Source organism: Callithrix jacchus, chromosome 9, assembly GCF_049354715.1.
Source record: "Callithrix jacchus isolate 240 chromosome 9, calJac240_pri, whole genome shotgun sequence".
Classification (NCBI taxonomy): Eukaryota; Metazoa; Chordata; class Mammalia; order Primates; family Cebidae; genus Callithrix; species Callithrix jacchus.
Window position 1 is genome coordinate 117,366,825 of NC_133510.1, and position 19,071 is coordinate 117,385,895.

Sequence of the window (19,071 nt, forward strand, 5' to 3'; positions counted from 1 at the left end):
GGGGCAAGGTGAGGGACTGTAAAATCCCTCTTCTCTTGGAGCAAATTCCTCTCCTCCATAGTATTTTAATCTGCGATTAAAATTTAAAAGGGGGCCACATAACCCCTTGAGAGCTTCCTTGATGTAACATTCTGATACACTTAGGGAAGTTTATTCTGATCTAAATGCGTGGACACAGCAGTGACTGTGGGATTTAGGCTCCTGCAGATAGTAAATAATCCCTGACTTCTTCAAGTCTGCAAAGAGCTTACTCAGTTTACACCACACCAGCAAGCTGGAGAAGAGCGCTGGGTACCATGTTGCTGATGAGAATAAGGGGGCACGATGCTCTTACTTATAAGTGGAGCTAAAGAAGGTGCTCAATGTGGGCACAGAGTGTGGAATAACAGACACTGGAGACTCAGAAGGGTGGGAGGGTGGGAGGCAGTTGAGGGATGAGAAATTACTTAATGGATGCAATGTACACTATTAAAGTGATAGTTACACTAAAAGCCCAGCCTTCACCACTATGCAATAGCTCCATGTATCAAAACCACACGTGTACTCTCCAAATTTATACAAATTAAAAAATAAGAATGGGGATGAGGGCACAAAGACCTTATAAAACTTGCCCATTGTTTTTTTGTTTGTTTGTTTTATTTAAAAAAAAAAAACAAGCTCTCACTCTGTTGCCCAGGCTGGACTGCAGTGGCATGAATATAGCTCACTGTGCCTTTAAGACTGGACTGCAGTGGCATGAATATAGCTCACTGTGCCTTTAAGACTGGACTGCAGTGGCATGAATATAGCTCACTGTGCCTTCAAGCTCCTTGGCTCAGGGGATCCTCTTGCTTCAGCCTCCCAAGTAGCTGGAACTATAGGCATATGCCACTATGCCCAGCCAATAGTCGTATTTTTTTTTTTTTTTAGAGATAGGGCCTTGCTATATTGCCCAGGTTAGTTTTGATCTGGCCTCAAGTGATCCTCCCATCTGCCTCCCAAAGCACTGGGATCACAGGCGTGAGCAACCTCACTGGGCCTAAATTTTCCACTGTTGACTCAATCAGGGATATATGATTTGAGGGGTGCCGAGAAACTCAAAGGCACCCCTATCTCTTCCCTTAAGCACTCGACACTTGTAAAAATTTTGGTTTCGGGCCTTGGGTCCCCCTCGTTAAATCCGTAGATAATATAGGATCAGAGTGGTAGCATCAAGCTCAGGCTCTGAAGTCAAGCCAGGTGAAGGTGCCTTCCTTCAGCATCCAGCCATGAACTTGACCACTACTTCGCTGGCTAGGTTCTTTCCTTTTCCTAAGCCCCAGTCTTCTATCTGTAAAATGGGCATAATAAAACAGCTACCTCTTTGGGTTTATCAAATGAAATGATGCGTAGAAAGGCATAGCATATATATATACTGGCGATGCAATGCTTCAAATGGGTACGAATACCCCAAAATATCAAATAGTTAAAGCTGGTCACTTTTCCTAGGAAGAGGTACACATTTGCATTGTCTGCTCAAAAAGGGTCTGTGATTCAAAAAATGGGTTTGACCAAAACTAGAGAGATGGTTCAGAAGTCCTGAGGGAAAGCCCCAGGCAATTCACGACATTACCCTTTGTCTCAGTTTCCCTGTTTGCATAATGGAGAATAAAAGGCCCATCTCACAGGATAGGTGTGAATCCTGTGGGCAAAAGCTAGATATAAAACAGACATAAAAGGACAATTCAAGCTAAACTTTTAATGAATTTATGGTAATAATTCATCAAATAGTTTTGCCAGATATTTAGTACTGAATTGAATAGCTCAATATTTTAGTTCAGTCTCATAACACTAATCATTTAAGCCAGTTTAACTATGACTTAGGTTTAGTATTTTTTTTTTAATGAGATGAAGTCTTGCTCTGTTGCCAGGCTGGAGTACAGTCGCGGGATCTCAGCTCACTGCAACCTCTGCCTCCCATGTCCAAGTGATTCCCCTGCCTCAGCCTCCTGAGTAGCTGGGATTACAGGTACAAGCCTAGCTAATTATTATTATTATATTATTATTATTATTTTGTATTTTACTATAGACAGGATTTTGGCATGTTGGCCAGGACGGTCTTGATCTCCTGACCTCGTGATCTGCCCACCTCGGCCTCCCAAAATGCTGGGATTATAGGTGTGAGGCACCATGCCTGGCCACCCCCAGGGCATTTGATATTATTGTTCTGGTGAACAGCATGAGCATTGGGAGTTTTTAAAAGATTCCCCAGAGAAGGAAGTCTTCCACAAAAGAGTACACACCAGATGATCCTATTTATATGAAATTCTATAACAGACAAAACTAACCTACAGTGAAAAATAGTCAGGACATTGATTGCCTCTGGTGAAGAGAAGGAGGCAGAGGGTGACTAAGGAGACTGGAAATGAAATAATTTTCTGGGATGATGGGAATGTTCTATAGTTTGATAGGGGCTTGGGTTTCACAGGTATGTGCATGTGTCAAAAAGTGAGAGGTATACTTAAGATTTGTGCATTTCACCCTATATAGATTTCACCTAAAATAAAGGAGTGTGAACAAAAATTGAGTCCTAGTTAATGATGTGCACACTGAAGTGTTTAGGGGTAAATGTCCTCATAGCTGCAATTTAGCTTGAAATGCATCAATAAAAAGAAGGATGGAAGGAGGGAAGAATGGATGGATGGAGAGATAGATTGAAGGAGGGAAGAATGGATGGATGGAGAGATGGATGGAAGGAGGGAAGAATGGATGGATGGAGAGATGGATAGAAGGAGGGAAGAATGGATGGATGGAGAGATGGATGGAAGGAGGGAAGAATGCATGGATGGAGAGATGGATGGAAGGAGGGAAGAATGGATGGATGGATAGATGGATGGAAGGAGGGAAGAATGGATGAATGGAGAGATGGATGGAAGGAGGAAAGAATGGATGGATGGATAGATGGATGGAAGGAGGGAAGAATGGATGGATGGAGAGATGGATGGATGGAAAGATGGATGGATGGAGAGATGGATGGAGGGATATGTGGTGGGGCAAATATACAGCAACATTTTAATTGCACACTTTAAGCAGTGAGCATATGGGCACTCATCATATAATTCTACCATGTTTCCCACACACCTTTGATTTTTCATAATAGAACACTGAGGGGAGCACTACAGGTAATTCTAATGTTCAGTGTAAGTTGAGCACTAAGTAGAGAAAGGGGTTGTCTTTTCTGTAAAACAGCCCATACATGGGCTCTATTTGCAGAAATACAATCACGTGGGCATCTACATTCTCCACTGCTCACTCATTCTCTAGAACCAAGGGATTACTCAAGTGTGGCCAGGGGACACCACCACCAGAGCCACTGGAGAAGCCTGTTAAAAAACTGCTCCATCCCCAGAGCTGCTGACTCGAACCTCTGAGGGTGAGACCTAGAAATGTTTTTTAACAAGCCCCCCAGGTAGTTGTGATGTCTACCAAAAGTTTGAGAAACACTGCTCAATTGTGGATGAATGAAACATACAACTCAATAGCGGCAGGGGGGGGGGGAATCCCATTAAAAAAGGGGCAACTTCATTACTCATTGAGGAAATGCAAATCAAAGCCACATGAGATATATCACCTTATACCTGTTAGGATGGCTATTATCAAAAAGACAAAAGATAACAAATGTTGGCAAGGGTACGGAGAAAAAGGAATCCTTGTACACTCCTGGTGGGAATGTAAATTGGTGCAGCCACTATGGAACACAGTATAGAGGTTCCCCCACAATTAAAATTAGAACTATCAGCCAGGCACAGTGGTCCATGTCTGTCATCCCAGCATTTTGGGAGGCCAAGGCAGAAGGATCACTTGAGCTCAGGAGTTCAAGACCAGCCTGGGCAACATAGCAAGCTCTTGTCTCTACTAAAATTCAAAACATGCCTGTAGTCCCAGATACTAGGAGGGCTGAGGTGGGAGAGTTGCTTGAGCTCAGGAAGTAGAAGCTTCAGTGAGCCCTGATCATACCACTGTACTCCAGCCTAAGCGACAGAGTAAGACCTTGGTCAAAACAAAACAATAAATAACCAAAAACCAGAACTATCATATGACCCAGAAACTCTTTTCTAGATATACACCCAAAGGAAATGAAATCAGTATCTCAAAGAGATATCTGCACTCCCATGATCATCGCAGCATAATTCAAAAGAGCCAAGATATGGAATCAGCCTGAGTATCCATCAGTGGATGAATGCGTAAAGAAAATGTGATGTGTGTGTATACACACACACACACACACACACACACACATACTAGAATACTATTCAGCCTTAAAAATAAAGAAGGAAATCCTCTCCTTTGAGACAAAATGAATGACCCTGGAGGACATTATGTTAAGTGAAACAAGCCAGACACAGAAAGATCAACATGACATGACTCACTTATATGTATAATCTAAAATAGTCAGACCCATAGCAGTGGAGAGTCGAATGGTGGTTGCCAGGAGCCGGGGAGAGGGGAAATGGGGAGATGTCGGTCAGAGGGTGCAAAGTTTCAGTTATGCAAGAGGCATAATTCCTGGAGAGCTAATGTACAGCAATGTGAATACAGTTAACAGCACAGTATTGTATACTTCAAATTTACTAAGAGGGTACATCTTAAATGTTCTCATACACACACACACACACACACACACACACACACGTTAAATGTTCTCTCCTATATATATATTATATATATATACACACAGACACACATACACAGACACACACACACACACACACAAGAAAATAAAATGGTAACTATGTGAGGTGCTATATATGTTAATTAGCTTGATCATGGTAATTGTTTAACATTTATGTATATTAAAACATTAAGTTGTATACCCTAAATACATACACTTTTGTCAATTAAACCTCATTAAAGATGAAGAAAAACATGGATGAGTGAGTGGGTTGCTCCCAGCGCCGTTCCTGAGTAGCAGATATGTTGGGGATGGGTTGAACGGGGGCTGAACGGGGGTACCTGAGTGGGAAGTGGGGGCAGGAGAGTTCTGAGCATCCATACCTTTGACAGATAACCATGATCCAAGATGAGATCTTTTCAGAAAAATCTCAGTTTTACAACTTCACTTAGGCTGACTCAGCTCCCCAGACACAACCCCTCTCTCGTTTTACATAAATGCGTGCGTCCCTGGAGGAAGCCAGGTGGCTAGGCTAATTATAGCCCTGAGAGGAGTTAATGCCATCTCCAGAATATTGCCTAACGTTTTCTCAAAAACCACTTCTCACTAACTAGGCATTCAGATTACCTTTAACCACAAGCATGAGAACACAAGAGTGCTAAGCCTTCAGTTTAAAAAATGATCATTTGAGGTTAATAGCTGAAAATTAATTTAAAATCAGGAAGGAATAGAAGAGGGAAGGTTCAAATAGAAGAATTTTAACCTTTTAGGAGACCTAGGCCCCATAAATCCCTTGAAATTGTTTGAATTTTTTTTTTAATTGAGACGTCTTGCTCTGCTCAGGCTGGAACGCAATGGCATAATCAGAGCTCACTGCAGCTTCAAACTCCTGGGCTCAAGCAATCCTCCTGCCTCAGCCTCCAGAGTAACTGAAACTACAGACACATGCTGTCACATCCAGCTAATCTTTTTTTTTTTCCTTTTTTTTTTTTTATAGACAGGATCTTGCTATGTTGCTCAGGCTGGTCTCAAACTCCTGATCTCAAGCAATCCTCTTTCTGTCTCAGCTTCCCAAAGTGCTGAGATTACACACATGAGCCACCATACCTAGCCTGAATGTTTTCCTCTATTCATAAACTGTAAATTTTTCAGAGGGTCTCTTGCTTTAATTGGATTTTCAAAAGGGGTCTTGCACCCAGATTCAGAAGCCCTATCCTAGATAAACAAGGTATAGAGCCTGAAAATAAGCACCCACAGAGACGGGAGAGGTTGGTCAGTTCCCAATGTGGCTGTGTAGAGTTCTTTCAATAATCAAAATGGAACTGAGTAATGGGTGGGCTTCAGTCTGGCTGACACACCCTGAACTCCAAACTTTCCCATCCACTCTCTGGTTGAGTGGCTCAGAATCTCAGTCACCCTAAGCAGAGCCTCAAGGTGTCTCTTAGGCCCAGAAGCCACATCCCCTGATGCATTGGCAACACACTAAGAGAAAGGAAGTTAAGGGAGCTTTATTTCTTTTTTCTTTTTTCTTTTTTCTTTTTTTTTTTGAGACAGAGTTTCGCTTGTTACCCAGGCTGGAGTGCAATGGCGCAATCTCGGCTCACCACAACCTCCGCCTCCTGGGTTCAGGCAATTCTCCTGTCTCAGCCTCCTGAGTAGCTGGGATTACAGGCACGTGCCACCATGCCCAGCTAATTTTTTGTATTTTTAGTAGAGACGGGGTTTCACCATGTTGACCAGGATGGTCTCGATCTGTTGATCTCGTGATCCACCCGCCTCGGCCTCCCAAAGTGCTGGGATTACAGGCTTGAGCCACCGCGCCCGGCCCGGGAGCTTTATTTCTTCCTTGAGGAACTCCGAGGTCAACCAAGTCCCCCAAACCATCATCTACTAACCCCTTGATAACGCTCCATAAATACTTCTTATGGGGAAAAAAATAATCATTGCTCATGATCATTCTCTGTGAGGTGAGGTAAGAAATACCGAGATAAAGGATTTTGCTGTCGCTTGTTCATAGTCTGGGGTTTATGGTTACAAGAAGAAGAGCTGCAGCCAGTTTAGTGGGAAGGGGGTTCTCTCCACCCTGAAGAAACCAAGCTGGTAAGCAGGAAGACCCCTGCATCCAAACTAACTGTGTGACCTTGGGCAAGTCAACCTGGCATCTGGCTTCACCTGAACATGTACTGTGTCTTAACACCTACCAGCGATCGAGCTGTCCCTCTGGGCCAGATGCCATGCTAGGCTTGCACCCCTGCTGGGGCAGGTTTGTTTGTTTGATGGCTTGCTTGCTTGTTTGAGATGGGGTTTTGCTCTGTTGCCCAGGCTGGAGTACAGAGGCACAATCTCTGCTCACTGCAACCTCCTCCTCCCGGGCTCAAGTGATTCTCCTGCCTCAGCCTCTTGAGTAGCTGAGACTACAAGCATGCACCACCATGCCTGGCTAATTTTTGTATTTTTAGTCAGAGATGGGGTTTCACCATGTTGGCCAGGATGATCTCGAACTCTTGACCTTGTGTTCTGCCCATCTTGGCCTCCCAACGTTCTGGGATTAGAGGCATGAACCACCACACCCAACCAACTGGGGCAGTTTTAAAATGTGTCAACACATTCCTTGACACTCCTTCTAGGTAGAGGAGAGATCTTATCCTCCATCCTTGAATCTGGTTTTTTGTTCGTTTGGTTGGTTGATTTGCTTTGGTTTTTGAGACGGAGTTTCACTCTTGTTGCCCAGGCTGGAGTGCAATGGCGCGGTCTGGGCTCACTGCAACCTCCACCTCCTGGGTTCAATAGATCCTCCCACCTCAGCCTTCTGAGTATCTGGGATTGCAGGTATGCACCACCATGCCCAGCTAATTTTTTGTATTTTTAGTAGAGACAGGGTTTCACCATGTTGGCGAGGCTGGTCTCAAATTCCTTAAATCTGAACCCACCTTAGTGAATCACATTCAACCAACAGAATGCAACAGAACACTACCTGACCTCCAAGGTGTGGTCAACAAGGACCATGTGGCTTCCACTTCCATGAAAAAGTCTGAACACCCTGAGTCTACCATGCTAGTGAGGCTGCATTCCGATTTCTCAGTGGACAGTAGCTGAGATCCCAAGTAAAAGCAGCATCAACTGTGGGTGGCAGGAGTGTGCCAAACTGGATGTCCTGCCTGACCTGCCTTTCAATACCTGCAGCCCAGCCATCACCTGATGGCACGAGAACTACATAGCTGAGTCCTTCCAAATAGTCTGACCCACAAATCACAGACAAAATACAAGTGCCTCCCTGGTGCTTCCTACTTCCCCATGCACGCAGTGGCAACCATTAAAGCCTGGACTTTTCATCATAAGCGGCATTTACGGAATATTAATGGGGGCTAAAGATTGCAACTGGAGGAAACTTGGGGACTTTGATGCTCTGGGAGCTCTTTGTGGAAGGACTGTGGTTGCCCATAGTTCCTTCCTCAGTTAGAAGACTCCCAGTGCATTGTGGGGGAAACTTGTCCTTGTGAGCCACTTTGGCTGGCCTCAATTTAGCATGACATACAGAGAACAGACGGGATGCTGTGGAAGCCAGAGCTTTCCAGCCAGCCCAACCTAAGCTTGGGAGTCGTTTGTTATGCAGCAATTACAATGAACACACACGCATGACCTCCTGTCATCCTTGCAACGACCCTGGGGGTAGGATCCCGTAATGACTTCCTTTTTACAGATGAGGAAAAAGACACCTGGTGGAGTAGAAAAGTCCTGGAGCTGTCAGGGCAGCGGCCTCACCCCAGCTCCTAAGCTTGCTTCCATCTGTGGCCTCTGGTCCTCTGTGTGTTGATTCATCCTTGTGTGCCTAGTGCTTGGCATACAGCAAACACTTAACACATGTTTTAGTCGCATAAACAAATCGACAGATCAAAAACTGAGTAAGTAAATGAGTCTCTGGGCTTAGTTTCCTGTTCTGTAAAAGGGGGCAGATGGATCAGATGCTGTCTCCTAGAGTCCCTTTTATCTCTACAATCCCTAGCTTCTTCTCGGAGCAGCTCTCCCCAAACCTGTAATAGCGCCACTCCAGCTGGCTTTCAGAGATCTTCAGAATCTGACTCCAACTCCAGCCTCCTAGACCTCTAGACCCCTGCCCACTTCTTCCTTGCTCCAACCCAGAAAACCCTTCTTTCCAACAGATTCAGGTTCCATTCTCTCTACGAGGTCTACTTCCACCCTCTCCATAAAGCCTGCTCTGCCCCAGTCCCAGCTCCAGCCCCTTTGGCTCCTAGGAAGTTCAGAACTTGTTTGAATACATCTTGAAGACTGAAGTAAAGTCCAAATAAAGACTTGTTCTATGAAAAATCAGGGTCTAGAAGGTTTCAAACAGCAATGGCACTCTCAAACTTTTCTTAGAAATTTCTGTGGCTCGCATATTATCTTGACAACGTTCCCCAAACCTTGATACCAGCCATTCTGCTATTGCGTTAATATTTCCTCTTTAATCAGCCGTAACTCCGCTCCCTTCCCTGCTTCCTTCTTTCCTTGTTTTCCTACAACTCAAACTCATTCTGAGCAATAACATCTATAAAATCACAGACCTGGTATGTCCATGAATCTGTGCATCACCTAAAACCTGTAATTCCTGTGCTTTAGAAGGCCAAGACATAAGGATTGCTTGAGACCAGGAGTTTGAAACCAGCCTGGGCAACATAGTGAGGCCCCATCACTACAAAAAATTAACTGGGCATGGTGGTATGCACCTGTAGTCTAGCTACTTCAGAGGCTAAGGCAGGAGGATTAGTGGAGCTCAGGAGTTTGAGGCTGTGGTGAGCTGATTGTGCCACTGCATACCAGCCTGGGTGACAGGGAAAGACCCTGTCCTAAATAAATAAATAGTTTTTTTTTTTAATCTCCTTTGTCACCAATCTAAGGCTACTGTAATTTGGGGAAATATTAGTTTTTAGGATTAGATTTTTTTAAGCCACAGATTAACCTTTCTAAATAACTTTGGCACACCTTTTAATTAGTCTGCTAGAGACAGGCTGTTTAAATGACTTTATACTTTGTGCTTTACCATCACTCCCAAATTTTTATAATAAGCAGTGATTGCTCCTGTAACGAGAAACCATAAATAAATGTTGGAAAATAACGAAGGCATCATCTGCATTTTCCAAACACAGGGAGTTGGGCCAAGAGCTACAGGGGAGAACAGCCAGACATTTGCCAAGTGAATCCAAAAGTTATTTCTGTGGAATAACTGCAAGGTAATGCCTAACTCTCTGTAGCCCTACCTCACTCCCTTCTTCCAACTGTTGGAATTAGAGGAAATTTCATTCCTCCTGCTTTTCTTTCAGAGCCAGCTGTCACCGGGTGTGTGGGGGACAGGAAACAGGATTACAAGATTAGCAGTGAGCCTGCCGTTCCTGCCTGGCTGTTATCAAGGCTGACTCTGGAGAGCCACAGTCCCCACTTGTCACTACCGACTACAACCTGGGGGTTGGGAGAATGGCCCAAAATAAACTCTGAATAAGGTCAAAATTGGGAGTAGTGGTCCCCAAATCAGTTAAATTTTACTGAATACATAGACTAGGAATAAAGCACTCTGCAGGCATTTGCTCATGTAATTTTTATAGGCGGTAGATGCTATAGTTATCTGTGCCCCTTCTGCACGTGAGAATACTGAGGTTCCATGAAGTTAAATCACTTACCCCAGGGCACCTACTGATAAATGCAGAGCAAGAATTGACCCCAGGTTTGTCTGACTCCAAAGCCTTCTGTTGGAACCACCCTTCTTCACTCTTTCTCCTTCCCCAAGGACATGTCCACAGACCTTGGCCAGTGACCCCCATCTACTCCCCCAACCTCATTGGTAGCTAGTTCAGCCCTCTGGTTTCCAGGGCAATTCCTAACGTGGCCACAAAGACACACATGACTCTTAGGCTAGAGATTTGATTCAACAGGTCAATTACCGGCTGTCTACCGACCATTAGCCACACCTTTCCTCTGTTCCATTTGCAAAGCTCCTACCCATTAAGGACACCAATCCAGACCTCAAGCAATCTGCGACACCTTGAGGGATAGTTAGGACAGCCAGTTCAGACCAAAGAAGAGTCATCTGCCTAAATACCTAAACACCTGTGTGACCAGCCTGGGAAACCTGGGGAGATCCTAACCCTACAAAAAATACAAAAATTAGATGGTTGTAGTGGCATGCACCTGGAGACCCAGCTCCTCGGGAGGCTGAAATCAGAGAATCACTTGAGCCTGGGAGGTTGAGGCTGCAGTGAGCAGTGATCACACCACTGCCCTCCAGCCTGGGTGACAGAGCAAGGCCCAGTCTCAATAAACATACACATAAACAAACAAACAAATGAATATGTGTTTAGAACTTTAGGAGAGTTGGCCAGGTGCTGTGGCTAAGGTCTGTAATCCCAACACTTTGGGAGGCTGAGGCAGGAAGATCACTTGCGTGCAGGGGTTCTAGACCAGCTTGGGCAACATGGTGAAACTCTGTCTCTACAAAAAAATACAAATTTAGGCTGAGCACAGTGGCTCATGCCTGTAATCCCAGCACTTTGGGAGGCCGAGGCAGGCGGATCATGAGGTCAGGAGTTCGAGACCAGCCTGGCCAACATGGTGAGACCCTGCGCCTACTAAAATATAAAAATTAGACAGGCGTGGTGGTGGGTGCCTAGAATCACTTGAACCTGGGAGATAGAGGTTGCAGTGAGCTGAGATTGTGCCACTGCACTCCAGTGTGGGTGACAGAGCAAGACTCCAACTCAAAACAATAATAATAGTAAAATAAAAATAAAAATATACAAATTTAGCCAGGTGTGGCAGCACATGCCTATAGTCCCAGGTACTCTGGAGTTGAGATGGGAGGATCACCTGAGCCTGTGGAGGTCAGGGCTGCAGTGAGCTGAGATTGCGCTACTGCACTCCAGCCTGAGGGACAGAGTGAGATCCTGTCTCAAAAAAAATAAATGAAGAATTTTAGGCAAGACTCCCTTGATCCTTAATCACTGCCATCTGAGCTCTCACACACCTGCACATGCCTACCTATCTCTCTTTTCATGGCTGTCATCTGTCCAATCAGCTTCCAAAGTGCAGGGCCTGGGTCTGACATAGAAAAGCTTGGAGGGTAACTGGGTAAGTTTTAGGAGCTGGTTCCCAGGAGGGGTTCTGGGAAGAGACATGCACTGACCACATAGTCTGTGGCCAGGGAAAGCTTCTTGGAGGAAGAAAAAAACTACAAGGAGACCCACTGATGGTTGGGTGATGGTCTGGTGAGAAGGAGGGGAAGGAGTTTGATGAAGACCAAATGCGTGTTCAAAGGGCCAAAAATAAAGGAAAGAACACAGGTTTGAAGCCTCTCCTTTCGCATGATTGACACATGCTAGAACAAATCGAGGAGGGTGGCCAGGTCAGATGGGAAGGGCGTGGCCAACCAGGCAAAAGAGTCTGCATAGTATATCGAGGGCAACAGGGGACTCCGATATGTTTGTTCTCCGCTGCAAACAGACCTTGTCTGATTTGTGTTCTACAAAGATCTCTTTAGTGACTACCTAAAGAAAGTCCCTGGAGGAGACCAGAACTGAATTCAAGGTCTCAATAAGTTAGGATGATTGGTGGTGGCTAGAATTCTGGTGGTGGCTAGAACCAGCAGCCTAGTGGAAGGGGGCTGAGTTCTGAGTTATGTTAGAAGGTAAAATCAGTAGGATCGGTAACTGGTAAAGTTTGAGGGGATGACTCAAGACACTTTAAATCTATTATTCACCCCCTGCTCTTGACCTTGTAAAAAGGAAGAGGTGAGAGATGATGAACCCCTGCAACTGCAGGCTGGAATGGGCGATTTGCCTTCAGCTCCCCTGCACCGCAGGCACGAATGGGCGATTTTCCTTCAGCTCCCCTGCACCGCAGGCACTGTGCTGGTAGGAGACTTTGTCTGGCAATGACTAAGCCACCTTAATGGCAAATCACCATCAGAAGGGATAGGAACAGAAAGTTGGTGCTCTGACCTTAGGGCCATAAATAATTGAACCTCAGCTAAAACATGATACTTGCTGTCATCTTTCCTACGGACTCTATGACCTAATCAGACTCCAATTTCAAAATGTAGATGCTTAAAAATAAAAATAAAAATAAATTAAAATAATAAATTGAGAACTTGCCTATTTTAGCCACAAAAAGTAACTTATGAGTCCACAATCTTGAAGGAAACCAATTTATGAAAACAGGAACGTGTGTACACATGTACCACATTCCTCGTTTTTTAATGTTTGGAGACAGGGTCATTGTTCTGCTTTTTAATATTTGGAGACAGAGTCTTGCTATGCTGTCCTGGCTGCAGTACAGTAGTGTGATCATAGCTCACTGCAGCCTCAAACTCCTGGGCTCGAGAGATCCTCCTGCCTCAGCCTTCTGAGTAGCTGGGGCTATAGGCACATGCCACCTGGGCCAGCATTATTTTTTAAAGAGCATGCACAATTAGACCTGATAAGCCCATTATCTAAAAACAATGTTCCTGCTGCATGTATTTCTAAACGTAATATTAAAACCACAGATCTAAGGCCTTCCTCCCTTTCTGTTCTTAGGTCTCTTATCTTTCTCAGAATGAATTTGTCTATCTGCCTGACTCTCCCTTTTCATGTCTTCCAGAAAGGATAAGAAAACATCCAAAATGATCTCATTTTATTTTGAAACACTAAACCCACCAAACAGAAACACACCACACACACACACACACACACACACACACACACACAAACCTTCTTGGTCAGAGGGATCAAGATGTATTTCTAATTTGCTTGCCATATGGTAAGTTATTTTGGAAGCACATCAAGAGGTAGAGAGAATGTTCCACAAAATTGGCAATGCTTGTACAGTCCTTTCAAATCAGACCAAATTCCCACTCTGTACATTTGCTACAGCCCATTCGATTCATCATATCAGCAACTATGACCACAGGATATGTAAAAATACCAAGCAATTTTTAGCACCAGCTCCCAATCCTCCAGTGCCCTGGACACCACATGGTGTCAAATTTGTCTGTATTTCACCCTCAGGAAATCAAGTCATTAACTTCTCTTTCATTTACAAAGAGCTGTTGCCAAAAAGAAAAGCATTCATCGGCTGTGACTTATGGGAAGAAAAGGAGAAAGGGTTTCCCTACAGGGAGACAGACAACAGAGAAAGAAGAGAAAGCTGTGCCTTTTGTTCCCTGAGCGAACGGAGAACGCCAAACTTTTTGTACCTTCTCTCCACTAGCAAATTTATTCTCCAGGTTGCCCAATGGTGTCAACCCCACATGTGAGGTTTATCAAAAAATGGGACAGAGGGGCTCATTCTCCCCATTTCTCTGTGCCTGGCATTCTATGGGCAGGAAGGCTGGTAGAGGGAGGTGCTGGGTTGCTGCTGGCTTACCTGGATTATTAGAGGGTTATTTGTGGAAGAGAAAGTTGAAGAATCCACTTTCCTACCTTTGCATTCTTGACATTCTGTGCAGCTCCATGTCATCACTGCCCCGAAATCCTTTGGCAAAGGGATTATTCTCAATCTTTAGTTGCGTGATCTGAAGGAAAGAGGGAAAGAGAGCAAGCTGGTTCATTGCTACAAGACCACCTCGGGACATGAGCTAATAATAAATGTCCTGGAAACGCAGCCTCTGGCAACCAAAAGAAGCAAATTAAGCCAGTCCCATCAACGGGATCCACGACTTCATTCAAGTGGAGGCTTTGAAACACGTCCTCCATCAGACGGCTTTTAAAAGGGGAAAAACACCTGGATTTGGTTTGCTCATTAATTGGATTCATACTCTGCATCATTCCAGCCTCGTTCTTTTATATTTTTTTTTTCCAATCTTGCATTTTATGTTTGAATGTTTGAAACACCATCTAGGCCTCCACACTCAGTACCCCCTCCCCTTCGGAAAGCTGTGCATGTTGACATGCTTGTTCCACATCCGGCAGCGGGGTGAGCTCCATTTGGAAGGGCTGGCCCCCGTCTTGTGTTTCTGCAGAAAACATGTCTTGATTATTGCCTGCAAAAATTCTATTATGCCTCATTTCATGTTCATTTCATAGTTTCGCAGATAGCGTTTGCTAGTTCTGGTGGAAAATCGTGCCTAATGAAACAAACACCAACATACATAATGATAACATGTATGATAGCTATTGAACAGCACCAAACCTCTTTAACGTCCTAAGCAAAGAAAAGAGAGTTCTATCTTAGAAATCTGCGTTGCAACATACAAAGCATAGTTACAGAAGAGGGTCTTCTTGCACATTTTGGTTCCAGGCCCAGAACTTTAATTTAATCCATCAACACATTATATTAGTGTGAATGTACAGTAGTAGGCTCAGGTGACAGAATGCATCCATATGGAGTTTGCTAGAAGTATTTCCTAAAACTCGCATGTGAACTGAATTTTCATAGAGAATCATGTTATAATCAGAAAGCAGCATGACTCAAATATCAGTTATTCAAAGTTTTCTCTCACTATCATTGCCATATCTATATAGCACCTGTACACTGGCTTAATATTTTTATTTAAATCAAAACATTTTTTATTTACATTTGTTTCACACAAATATCATATCACTTCTTTGTATGACAAACTAGAATCACTTGCTACTGAATAAGAAGTAAATGAATATATGAAATTGTCTCTAGTCATATCCAAAGCTTGCCTTCTTTTTGTTGCAAGTGGGAATTAGACAGTTTTAGAGAAGGAGTTAACCCAAACCAGTACTCCCTCTCTAACAGAAGACGAGAAAGATAATTTTAAAAAGAACAACTTTCAGCCAGGCATGGTAGCTCACGCCTGTAATTCCAGCACTTTGGGAAACCAAAGTGGGCAGATAGCTTGAGGTCAGAAGTTTAAGACCAGCCTGGCCAACATGGTGAAATCTCATCTCTACAAAAAATATAACAACAACAAAAAAATTTGCCAGGCATGGTGGCAGGCTCCTGTAATTCCAGCTACTCCAGAGGCTGGGGCAGGTGAATCGCTTGAACTCAGGAGGAGGTTAGAGTGAGCAGAGATCACACCACTGCACTCTAGCCTGGGCAACAGAGCAAAACTCCATCTCAAAAAGAAAAAGCAAAGAAAACAACTTTCTCTGTGATTTCATCATATTCGAATATTCCTAAAAATCATCTCATATATCCCAGTAGTATAGTTACAGATTTGAGAAACTACCTGATAAATGAATGTACCCTCTAATTTTTTTCATTTGAAGAGAGGAATTCTTGTCTGTTCTGCTTTCTGGAAGAGATGACCTATGAGGTTTACCTCTAACTCCAAGACTCTATGTTGAAAATAAAATTATTATTTGTATGTGTACCTATGTATATTTACCATAAAAATGTACATATAATTAACATTTTAAGATACATGATTCCAACTGTACAACATTCTAGAAATGGCAAAACTATGGAGTCAGTTAAAAGGTCAGTGGCTGGCCAGGTGTAGTGGTTTACCCCTGTAATCCCTGCACTTTGGGAGGCTGAGACTCGTGGATCACTTGAGGTCAGGAGTTCAAGACCATCCGGGCCAACATGGCGAAACCTGGTCTCTACTAAAAATACAAAAAATTAGCCGGGTATGGTGGTGGGCGCCTGTAATCTCAGCTATTCAGGAAGCTGAGGCAGGAGAATTGCTTGAACCCTGGAGGCAGAGGTTGCAGTGAGCCGAGATTGTGCCACTACACTCCAGCCTGGGAGTAAAGAAGCAAAACTCCCATCTCAAAAAAAAAAAAAAAGTCAGTGGTTGCCAGAGGTTAGGAAGAGGGAGGGATAAACAGGCAGAGCCCAGAGGACTTTTAGGATTGTGAAACTCCTCCCTATGATACTATAAAGGGGGATACACATCATTATGCGTTTGTCCAAACCCATGGAATGTACACCACCAAGAGTGAGCCCTAATGTGAACTACGGACTCTGGCTGATGATGATGTGTCAATGCAGGCTCATCAACCGTAACAAATGTTCCCTTCTGTGGCAGGATGTCCATGGTGGGGGAGGCTGTGCATGTGGTGGGGAGAAGGTATAGGGGAAATCTTGGTATGTTCTGCTCAGCTTTGCTGTGAACCTAAAACTGCTCTTTTTTTGTTTCGTTTGGATATGGAGTCTTGATCTATCACCTGGGCTGGAGTGAAGTAGTTCGAACGTAACTCACTGCAGCCTCAAACTCCTGGGCTCACACGATCCTCCTACCTCAGCATCCCAAGCAGCTGGGACCCCAGGCATGCACCACCAAGCTGGGCTAATTTTTTAGTTTTAGTTCTAGTTAAGATGAGGTTTCACCATGTTGTCAAGGCTGGTCTGGAACTCCTGAGCTCAAGCAGTCCTCCTGCCTTGGCCTCCCAAAGTACAGGGATGACTGGCTGAGCCCCTGTGCCCAGTCAAGCTGCTTTTTTGTTGTTGTCATTGTTTTGTTTTTTTGAAATAGAGTCTCACTCTGTCAGCCAGACTGGAGTGCAGTGGCACAATTTCGGCTCACTGCAACCTCTGCCTCCAGGGTTCAAGCAAGTCTCTTGTCTTAGCCTCCTGAGTAGTTGGGATGACAGGTGCCTGCCACCACACCCACTAATTTTTGTATTTTTAGCAGAGATGAGGTTTCTCCTACCATCTTGGCCAGGCTGGTCTCAAACTACTGACCTCAGTCCACCCACCCACCTCAGCCTCCCAAACTGTTGGGATTACAGGCGTGAGCCACCGTGCCCAGTTGAGGCAAGTACTTTTTAAATTTTTTAATTTTTTAATTTTTTTTAAGACAGGGTCTTACTGTTCTGCCCAGGCTAGAGTGCACTGGAGTGATCATAGCTCACTACAGCATTGACCTCCTGAGCTCAGTGATCCACCCACCTTGGCCTTCCAAAGTGCTGAGATTATAAGTATGAACCACTTTGCCTACCCTAAAGTCTATTTTGTCTATTTTAAAATATTTTCTAAATATCTGTGTGTGGGTGTGTCTACACATTCTCCCTCACCCACCTTTTTTTTTTTTCTTTTTTTAGGTTTTTGGAGAGACAGAGTCTCACTATGTTGCCCAGGCTGGTCTTGAACTCCTGGGCTCAAGCAATCTGCCTGCCTCAGCCTCCTAAAGTGTTACCATTACAAGTGTGAGCCACTACACCCAGCCCATTTTTGTTTAACTGTGTCTATTCCTATAGCTTTTAGATTTTTTTTTCATTTTTTTATTTTTATTTTTTGAGACAGAGTCTCACTCTGTTGCCCAAGCTGGAGTGCAGCAGTGTGATCTTGGCTCACTGCAGCCTCCTCCTCCTGGGTTCAAGCAATTCTCCTGCCTCACTCGGCCTCCTGAGTAACTGAGATTACTGGTGCCCACCACCACATCCAGCTAATTTTTGTAGTTTAGTAGAGACTAAACTACACCATGTTGGCCAGGCTGGTCTCAAACTCTTGGCCTCAAACGATCCACCCGCCTTGGCCTCCCAAAGTGCTGGGATTATAGGCATGAGCCACAATGCCCAGCCTCAGACTTTTTCTTGTCTATTCTGAATGAATAGAAAAATCTATAAAATCCTTTTGGAAAGTCATCTTAAGATGTGTACTCCTGTATTCACTTGTATTTTAGGAGTCTAAAAACCCAACACCTAATAGGATTTTTCTTTATCATTCAGGTTTTGTCAAAATAAAATTTCACCCAGTTGACCATAAACTGTTTTTTAATGGGCTCAGAAAAACTTAAGGAAAAATAGACCATTTAAAAGCAGATGAAACACATCTTTTCTCCTCACCCCCCCCACTCCACCCCACCCCAGTCTCAGAAGCAAATGTCAAAGACGGTGAGGCTGTGACACCAGCATTCAGTGAGGATCTGAGTATCAGAATTAGTGCTCAGTCCATGATGCCACTGCTCCACCAAGAACTCCGGACAAAAAATTGCCCCAAGGAAAGAAGAAAAGGGTGACTTTTATGTTATCAACAAAAACTTGTGCTCAAATCCATTCCTTGCACCTCAAATGGATTGGCTGTTATCTAATCTTGTGCTTACCATCATAGCTTGCAAAAATACGATTGCACAAGATCAGCACAATTTCTTACATGTACACTTACGTATGTTGATCTTTACATGTAAATTCTTTTGGAAACTGATTATAGATACTCATATGACATAAGAATTACCCTTGAGAAATGTCAACATACTAGCTCATCTGCAGGTTAAAATATCTGTCCCCTCACATACTATAACAGTGTTGATAAAAGTCCCTTACTAATACGCTGTGTGTTAGATCGTGGGCACACAAACTTATACACCTGGATTTCTCAGTTCTTCCAAAAGGCTTCACTGAAACTGACTTCTATTTGCCACGCAAATGTACTCCCTTCGAAATCAACATAAAACCGGATATCCGGGGGAGAGTTGGGAGTGGGGGAAAAACAAATATAAATACCAGCTCCAACTGAGACAGAGGTTGTAAAAATTAATGAGAATAATTGTTGTGAAT

General features: G+C 43.9%; 1 protein-coding gene across 2 annotated transcripts in view; it reads right to left on the bottom strand.

The window, feature by feature from the left end:
- The window catches only part of TBX5 (T-box transcription factor 5), a 55,756-nt gene that overhangs the window by 19,047 nt on the left and 17,638 nt on the right, over window positions 1-19,071 (bottom strand). For both annotated transcript variants that reach the window (XM_003733855.7, XM_002753044.6), the window contains exon 7: window positions 14,077-14,168. In XM_003733855.7, coding sequence (XP_003733903.1) covers window positions 14,077-14,168 — 92 coding nt within the window. The remainder of the gene's footprint in view (window positions 1-14,076; window positions 14,169-19,071) is intronic.